The sequence below is a fragment of the Zalophus californianus genome, chromosome 10 (assembly GCF_009762305.2).
Source record: "Zalophus californianus isolate mZalCal1 chromosome 10, mZalCal1.pri.v2, whole genome shotgun sequence".
Lineage (NCBI taxonomy): Eukaryota > Metazoa > Chordata > Mammalia > Carnivora > Otariidae > Zalophus > Zalophus californianus.
This window is the reverse complement of record NC_045604.1, coordinates 111,858,123-111,867,507: the sequence shown is the minus strand read 5'-3', so window position 1 is coordinate 111,867,507 and position 9,385 is coordinate 111,858,123. Positions and strand designations below refer to the sequence as shown.

At 55.9% G+C, this 9,385-nt stretch overlaps 1 protein-coding gene across 2 annotated transcripts in view; it reads right to left on the bottom strand.

The window, feature by feature from the left end:
* Positions 1-258: 258 nt before the first annotated feature.
* CARD11 (caspase recruitment domain family member 11) overlaps positions 259-9,385 on the bottom strand; it is a 109,471-nt gene continuing 100,344 nt past the window's right edge. For both annotated transcript variants that reach the window (XM_027613707.2, XM_027613708.2), the window contains exons 23-25: positions 5,532-5,656; positions 3,907-4,022; positions 259-2,168 (exon numbers count right to left, since the gene is read on the bottom strand). In XM_027613707.2, the coding sequence (XP_027469508.1) occupies positions 1,964-2,168; positions 3,907-4,022; positions 5,532-5,656 (446 nt within the window). In that variant the 3' untranslated portion in view covers positions 259-1,963. The remainder of the gene's footprint in view (positions 2,169-3,906; positions 4,023-5,531; positions 5,657-9,385) is intronic.

Genomic DNA, 9,385 nt, shown 5'->3' with positions numbered 1-9,385 from the left:
TTTTTAGACTGAGATATTTATCAAACGCTCTTTTCGGGGCGCCTGGGTGGCTCAGTCGTTAAGCGTCTGCCTTCGGCTCAGGTCATGGTCCCAGGGTCCTGGGATCGAGCCCCGCGTCGGGCTCCCTGCTCCGCGGGAAGCCTGCTTCTCCCTCTCCCACTTCCCCTGCTTGTGTTCCCTCTCTCGCTGTCTCTCTCGTTGTCAAAAGAAATAAATAAAATCTTTAAAAAAAAAAGTTCTTTTATTCGTAATTCGTATCTTGAATATGCGGCCCAAACCTAGCAGATCAATGCATGCCCATGGTATGTAAGACCAGGGGTTGTTCCTGTATCTGTTAGGAATTGCTTTAAGCTGTAAGAAACCAAGGACTGAAATAACAGCCGTTGAACACAAGATAAAAATTTACTTCTGTCCCATGTAAACAAAACCCAAGCAGTAATCCTGGGCTCCAAAGTGCCATCAGTGACTCAGACTCCTTTTCTCTTTTCACCACTCTCTGAGCAGAGTTTCCATTCTCAAGGTCACCTCAAGATCCAAGATGACTGCTGGAGCTCCAGCCATCGCATCTGTAGTCCAGTCAGGAAACTAGAGGAAGGGCTGTTTGTCTGCTTTGTCTTTCCTCCAAACCTTGTTGCCTTACATTTCCCTGATTCCTCCCTAGCTGCAAGGGAGGCTGGGATATATGGTCTCTTAGCTGTACACAATTTTCCAGAATAAAAACAGGATTCTGTTAGTAAGGAAGGGAGTGTGGAGACTGGGCTGTCAACCAGCAGTTTCTCCCACAGTTCTCATGAACACAGAGACCTGGGATGGAAGCCCAGCCTGCCACCCACCCGGATGATGAATACTCAGCGTGGTGACCAGGCTGGGCGTGGCCTGGTTTTGGCCAAGCCCGGTCGGGTCCATACTTGGAAAGTCTGCAGGAAGGGGTCAAGGAGGCGAATGGCTCTAGAACCCACAGGGCCTTTGCCATCTGCTGTGGAGGGAAGCACGGCTCTCCTGCACACACACTCCCTGCCCCAGCTCCTGGGCAGTGGGAGCAAGCCCCATCGAGACCCATACCCCACATGCTGAATGGAAAGAGGAAGTGAGGCTGCGTGTATGAACGTGACGTGCAGAGAAGCAGAGAGCCTGTGTAGGGAGAGCAGAGTAAGGGGCTCTGGCCTCAGGGCTGGAGTCGGGGGGGGCGGGGGCAACCTCCCAAGCAGCCTATGGAAGGATGGGTCCTTCCCAGAGTGACTTGATAACTTGTCACCCAAATCAGGACGTATGTTAGTCAAAGAGGGGCTGTTATTCATCCCGCCCAAAGCCCAGGTACAAATCAGGTGTGTCCTGGGTAGACTGGGACGTCCGCTCTCCCTGCCTGCACCCGACGTGGGGCCTGACCTTAGCTTTGCAGAAGTGGTTTGCAGGTTACAGAGGGGGCAAGAGTTGGACACCTCTGCCAGCGATGAAATAATAATTTTTAAAAAGGTTGAAAACAAGGAAATGGAGAGATTTTAATGCAAGAAAAATAATAGCATGGCACGTTTCCCATTCCACCCTAACTGCCCTGCCTGGGAAATGTGTATCTGGTGTGTCCCGAGGGCTGGCAGGTGCCCTGGCATTCTGGGTCCCTGCCCTACAGGAAGCACACCTGCTCCATGCATTACATTCATCTGCTGCTCTGACTTCCGAGGGGCCACTGGCCTCCGGCCTGGCGTCGTGTCCTTCGGGGGGCCCTGCCTCCCTGCTGGTGCCATGGGGTGGGACGCCTCAGCCAGGTCAGCCCCGGGGGTTGGGGGTGCACACACCCGTCCCGTTCCCACCGGAGAGTGTCTGTCCCTGCAGCTGCGTCTGCCCCGGGGCTCTCTGGGGCTGGGGGTCCCCGTAACAGGGTGGACGGAGCCCCCTTGCCCCCACGGCACCGCCCGCTGGGGGTCCGGACACCCCTGGGAGCTGCGCTCAGACTCCAGGGGCCCGCTCACAGCTGGTCCTCGTCCACCCAGACGGTCTTGCGCTGCTCCTCGCTGATCTTGTCTTTGAGGACACGGAGCAGCTCCTCCACACTGCCCCACATGTCGGCTTCCACTGTGGAGTACAGGCAGGGTAAGGCTTCTAGCTCCTTCTCCTTCAGCCGGCACAGCCGCAGAAATTCCTCCTCCGTCTCGGGCCGTGGCAGCATCTTCCTGCGGGCAGAGGGCGGTGGGTGGGCGGGGGACACAGGGCACTGTGGGAGCTGCGTGCGAGCCCAGCCGGGGGACCGCCGTCTGCCCACGCGTGGGGGTGGGGGGTTGGGGGGGAGCCTTGGGATTGGGGTGGGGGGCGCTGTGCAGCCAGAGCCCCCGCCCACCCCACGGCCACCACCTGCCGCCTTCCAGCACACGGCCGTGCCGCGGGCCCTGTTATTCTCGTCCCTGTGGAGATCCCAAGAGGTGGGGCTTAAAAAAATATCTTTTAACTTCATTTCCTTTAGTTTACTTTGAAAAAGCAATTCTTCCATTTTCAGAGCTGGTTGGTTGGTTGAGCAGGGGAGCTGTGACACTCCTTAGTCTTATTTAGTCGTGGTACTATGCACGTCCACGTTTCCGTCCTGACCGTTTCTTAAGAGTACAGTTCAGGGGTGTTAAGTTTATCCACATCACCGTGCCTCCAATCTCCAGAACGTTTTCCACCCCGCGAAACTGAGACATACCCATGAACGCTCTGATTCCCTGCTCACCCTCCCCGGTCCCTGGCACCACTGTCTACCCATCTGTGAATCGTCCAGGGGCGTGATGTAAGCTCACTTGTGCAGTATCTGTTCTTTTGTGCGTGGCTGATTTCGTGGAGCCTCGTGTCTTCAAGGTGGTCGCAGGTGTCAGAACGTTCTTCCTTTCTAAGGCTGAGTCATGGACCACATTCTGTGTATCGATCCATCGACGGCCACCTGGGCTGCTTCCGCCTTTTGACTCTTGGGACTAACACTGCCGTGAACGTGGGTGAGCAGTGATCTTGTTGAGACGGCGCTTTGGATTCTTCCGGGCAGACGCCCTGGAGTGGGACCGCTGGGTCACATGGTCCTTCTGTGAAGACCCTCCGAGCCACTGTCTTCCACGGCGGCTGCGCAATCTCACGTTCTCCCCGTGCTCGCCAACACGTGGCCACTTCTGGTTTCCAGACAGCAGAACGTGTGTGCAGTAGCGAGCTGGGGACTTTTGTCTTGTGTGCTCTTTCATGGGCTCCCCGGGGCCAGGCACTTAACAGGTGTTCAGTAAAGGTCTGGTGGAAGGGGCAAGTGGCCCCCTCCCCCTCACTGGCAGCGTGTGAAGGATACGTAGGGTCAGGGATAGCGCCACGTAATGGCCAGGCCCCAAACCCCATAGACAACCCTGCAACAAATACCACCGGCTCCACCTTGAACACGGATTCAGACCTTTCCTCACCACCCGCCAGGTAGGATCTGGGTCCCAGCTCTTGCCCGGGTGGTCCTAACCCCCGTCTCCACACAGCAGCTGGAGGCAGCCTTTTACGTCCTGTTAGATCACGTCACTCGGCGTGGTCCGGACCCCTCGGCTGCAGGTCACTCTCCCCGCGCTGCGCCCCACACGGCCTCCTGCAGCTGTCACCGCCTCGAGGTCTGCGCCCTTCTCCCTGAGCACCTGCGCGGCCGCCCTCACTGCACTGGGGCCGCCCCAGAGTCAGCTTCCCTTCCCCAGCCGCCTGGGTCCTGCAGCCATGCCTCCCGGCCCTCGTCCCCCCCCGGACGTGCTGTGTGTGCGTGGGTTACTGTCTCCACCGCTACAGGCCGGGGGTCGTGTCTGCCCTGGGCTGCAGCTGGGCTCTCAACGACGATCCCCTAAAGGGGTGAGCAGGGGGACCAAGCAGAGGTGTGGCAGGGAGGGACGGGGTGCCGGAGGCCCCTAGAGAGGGGTCTCAGAGTCCTACCTGAACCTCTTGATGTTCTTCTCCGACACCCGAATGAAGAGCACGATGGGGTAGATCCCGGACTTGATCAAGTCTCTGGTGCAGCTGATTCCAGCCTCCAGCAGACAGTGTTTGTCCTGCAAGCACAGCAGCCGGCGGTCAGTAGCCCCCTCTGGGTAGCTGGGGTGGGGCCCGGGGTGCAGGGTCAGGCTCCGTGGGACAGGGGCAGGGGCGAGAGCCCTGAGTGCTCCCAGCTGCAGCAGGGAGAAACCCAGGGTGAAGCCCGACCCCTGCTTGTCTGCACACTTGGTTCCACAGGCTTGTGCACAGCGGTGGGCGCTGCCAGAGCCCCGGCATCGAGCCCGAGGTGAGGCAGGCAGCATGAGTGAGTTTTAATGAAAAGCAAAATCAGCTTCGGGAACACCTGCTACTCCCCTCAGCTTAGGAAGACATTTGTGGTACTATCAAGGGTGGAAAACACCCGAAGGGTGAGGTGGGGCTGGATGGTCCTGGGAGCATCTGCAAGGGTTCTCGGGCATGATTCCCTGGCACCCAGGAGCTCATCACTTCTGAAGGACAATCTCTGTGTTGCTGAAAGTGTCACTTCAAAAACAAACAAACCCCCAGAAGCCCCAACCCTCTGCCCTGAAACAGAACACTAGTAGAGGAAAGTGTGTGTGTCCCTAAGCGTGCATGAGTGAATTTTCACAACCCGAACCTGCCCCCACCCCCGTGCTCCTTCTGGTCACTGTCCTCACTCCCTGCCCGTGTGGCCACTGCCCAGACTCATAACAGCCCAGATCCATCCACTGGGCGGCCTCACCTTTCCAGGGACAATCATTTTGGCTCCGACCCTGCCCACTCAAGTCCTATCCGCTCCAATGTCAGAATTCCCTAAACTGCTGTGACCCAGACTTTAAAACCAAATAAACAGTTCCAGGCTGGATGGCTCTGCCCATGCTTTCATCTGTGTGAGTGACAACGTTGCGGGGGGGGGGTGGCACGTGCCAGGTGGCAGATGCGGAGCTCCCGTCGGGGAGCTGACCCCTCAGGTGCTGGGGCAGTGCTCAACGGATACCTTTGCTTTGGAAAGGTCCCAGAAGGACCGGGCTCGATGCCTGGGCTCCGGCAGCGCCCACCGCTGTGCACAACCCCGTGGAACCAAGTGTGCAGACAAGAACTCAATGCTTGGGGCCAATAAGGACCATGTTGTCTGGCTCCAGAAGATTCTAGAATGCATGCAGACACCTCTCCTGCATTGCTGCCAATTTCCCTCCTGTGGTGAACAGGACTCCTGGCACCCATTTGTTCTCCTTGTCTCTCGCCCTGACCCAGGCTCCCTGTGTCTCTGGCCCTTGTTCTCACAGTCAGGCACATGTATGGCCCTGGACGATGTGAATCGGCGATGCCAGTGCCAGGAGCCATCAGAAACAGAAGTTGGTTTCAAACTATCAACGTGCATGTCGGACCCCAGAGAACAAGGGTGTGTGGAGAGGGAACATGGAGCAGAAGACGAAAGGAAAAGGAGGTGGTTTGCCCACAGGGAGGTGAGAGCAGCTCTGCACCCCACCCTTGTCCATGGCTGAGGCTGCCTCACAAAGATAACCAGTGGTGTCACCCCATCCAGCCCCCAACCCCCACCTCACCTTGGCGGCCACAGCTTCAATGTTGGCGGGAACAATGCATTCAAAAGTGTTGGGGTTCTTCTCTCGGGAGTAGATGATGGTCTCCATCTTCTGCTTCCTGAGGAACTCGTCTCTGGTGACAACATCTGCAGACAGAGGGCCAGTCCTGAGGGCAGCACAAACCTCCCCTTTCTGGGCTGAACAGAACTCCATGTTGATTCCCTTATGGCCACATTTAAATGAATCCTAGCTCCTCTACTAGACTGTGAGGCTTCTCAATGGCAGGGTCAAGGTCACACCTCTTTACACTTCCCACAGCAGCCCACAGAAGAGCTGGTTGGTAAATTCTCAGCATTAAGTTTCACTGGACAAAGTAGCTCAGGCACTGAGGTGCAATACTGGTGAGTTGTCTATCATGAAGCATAGACAACTGTCCACCTACCCACCCGCCCATCAACCAACCAACCATCCACCCATGCAACCATTCATCCATCCATCCATGCAACCATCCATCCATCCACCCATGCAATTATCCATCCATCCATCCACCCACCCATCCAACCAACCATCCATCCAGCCATCCATCAACCCACCTGCCCACCTACCCATCATCCATCTAACCATCCATCCATCCATCCATTAATCCACCCATCCATCTACCTATCTATCCACCCATCCACCCAACCATCCACTCACCCATCCATCCATTCATCTACTCATCCACCCATGCCACCATCCATCCATCCATCCATCCATCCATCCATCCATCCATCCATCCATCACCTAACCACCTATCCATTCATCTACTCATCCATCCACCCACCCACCCAGTCAACCATTCATCCATCCACCCATGCAACCATCCATCCATCCAACCAACCATCCATCCATCCAACCATCCATACATTCATCCCTCCATCCATCCATCTACCCACCCATCCATCCACTCATCCAACCATTCATCCATCCACCCATCCATCTACCTATCCATCCATACATTCATCCCTCCATCCATCCATCTATCTACCCACCCATCCATCCACTCATCCAACCATTCACCCATCCATCTACCTATCCATCTATCCACCCATCCACTCACCCATCCATCCATTCATCTACCCATCCACCCATGCAACCATCCATCCATCCAATTACCTATCCACCCATTCATCTACTCATACATCCATCCATCCACCCATCTAACCAACCAACCAAGCATCCACCCATCCACCCATTCATCCAACCACCCACTCACTCACCCATCCAACCATCCATCCATCCCTCCCTCCACCCATCCACCCACCCATCCATCCACCCACCCATTCATCTACCCATCCACCAATACACCCATTCATCTGCCTATCTACTCATCCACCTACCCATTCATTCATCCATCTACCCAAGATCCCACCATTCCAATAAGTTTTTATTAAAATTTAACATTTACTGGAAATCTACTAAGGATCAGTCATTAGAATAAAAATATGATAAAAACATAGCTGTCGTTGTACTTGAGAACCTATGATGTAGCTGAGAAGAAGAAGGTAATATACAGTAAACTATGAAACCATTTAGTAGGTGCAGTGCTGGGCTATTTATTGTGGCAGCAAAGTGAGGAGATGTGGAGGGAACAGGGGAACAGGCAAGCTTCCTGGAGGAGGAGGTAGGTACCGGAGGCCCCATTCACTCGCTGGGTGACCCTGAACACATTTTTAATCTCTTGACCTCAGGTTTTCCATTTATGAAAGGAGGAGGGTGGAGTCAGTCCAGGACTGGAATTCCCTGCTTAGGCCCAGGCTGGCTGGGGGAGCCCACACTAGCCCCCAGGTTTGGCATGTACACTACATTGTGCACTGGAAGTGAGTGGGAAAGGATCTGGGGGACAGCCAGGAGGGGAGGAGCTGCGGGTGGTTTCGGGGGAGGGAGGCAGCCTAGAACGCCCACCCTACAGTGTCTACAGCTCCCTGGCTGTGAATGAACCAAGGGGAAGACAGAGTATGTTTGCAGAGTTTAGAGTGGCTAAGTGGGATTTCTAAATCAGGCTTTCTACCTAACCTCATATCACCAGGGAGCCAACTGAAAAATGCTTGGAGCCTCAGGCAGGAGCGAGGTCCTCTGCCCAGAGCCTCCCTGCAGGGTGTGTGAGGCTCCCAGATAGTCGGGCAGAGGAAGAGCATGGGGGTGCACACCCTTGAAAGATTCCTGCACCTGAAGCTGGGCTTGGGAGGGCCATGGAGGCATGCAGACTCTGTTGAGATAGGAGGGGGGTGCCGCGGTGGCTGTGGGACCTGGCGCTCAGCAAGCTGTGGGACCCACGTCTGCGCCCTTCCTGATCCGCGTGGGGGGCTGAGAACCTGGAACCCATGCTGAGCTTGGCCCCAGGGTAGCCTCTGGCCATCCATGAGCCTCTAACTTCTAGGAGAAGTGGCCGTTATTATCCTGGTTTTGAAGGTGAAGAAACAGAGAGGTTGATAACTTGCTCCAAATAAACAGCTGGGGAAGGGTGGGCAGGGGCAGAACCTAACCTGGAGACCACTCGCCTCAAAGAACATGATCTTTCCCACCAACCACACTGTTTGCAGAGGCCCTCTTGGCCAGGGGCTGAAGAGGGTCTAAAGCATGGAAGGAGGGACACTGGGGGTGCGGCCTTTCACTTCCCACTGAGCCGGGCATCCCGGGAGACCTCGGGTGCATCGGCGTCAGCATGCAGGAGAAGGCTGCGCGCGGAGCTGCCTCCCAGGAATCAGCAGGTGGGTCTGCTCCTGCTCGGGTGCCATCCCATCGTAACGTTAGGGCTTACTGATAAACGCAGGCAGCGAAAGCAGGAGTGAATGCTCAGGAAGTCTGGATCCCGGCCAGGGACTGTTCGGAGTGCTCCCAGCCCTGGCCCCACAGGAGCACCTCTGGGAGAGCTTTGCATAAAGGATTCCTGACGGGTGGATACAGCTGCCCGGCTCGCGGGGACGCCACTCTGCCACAGTAGGAGCAAACGCATGGATGGATCTCAAAAATACGTGGGGCAAAAGGAGCCAGGTACAAGTGATTCTACACTGCACGGTTCCGTTTGTAGAAAAGTCTAGAAAATGCAAACCAATGTGTGATGGGAAGCAGATCAATAGTGCCAGGGGCAGGGGGTGGAGGGGAGCCCGAGGGGATGCAATGTTCTGTCTCCTGGTCGCGGCTGGGGTCACGGGGTACAGACACCTGCCCAAACTCATTCAGCTGCACACTTGAAATGGGGGCGTGTTGCTGTATGTAAATTGCACCTCAGAGGATGAACTCAAAACCTTGACACTTCCACGTCACGTCCACTAGGATGACTACTGTTAAGGCAAATGACCAGTGTTGGTGAGGTCGGGGAGAAACCGGGACCCTTGTGTGTGCTCGGGGGGAAGATGGAATGGTATAGCCGCTGTGCAGATGAGTGTGGCAGTTTAAAAATAAAATCACCACGTGAGCCAGCAATCTCACTGCTGGGTCTCTCCCCGAAAAAACCGGAAGCAGGGACTTGAAGAGGTGCTTGCTCGCCCACGTTCATGGCAGCATGGTTCCCGGCAGCCGAGAGGGGGAAGCACCCTGCGCGTCCATCGGTGGATGATGGACAGACACGAGGTGGCCCATCCACACCGCGGAACACCCCTCGGCCTTAACAAGGGAGGACATGCTGATACCTGCTACCACAGGGATGGGCCTTGAGAACATGATGCTGAGTGACAAGCCAGAGGCCAAGTGACAGACACTGGATGGCTCCCCTTATGTGAGGCCCACAGAGGAGTCAGATCCACAGAGACAGACAGTAAATGGTGGGCACCAGCGGCTGGGGGTGGGGAGTGAGTGTTTAATGGGGACAGAGTTTCAGTTTGGGAAGATGAAAA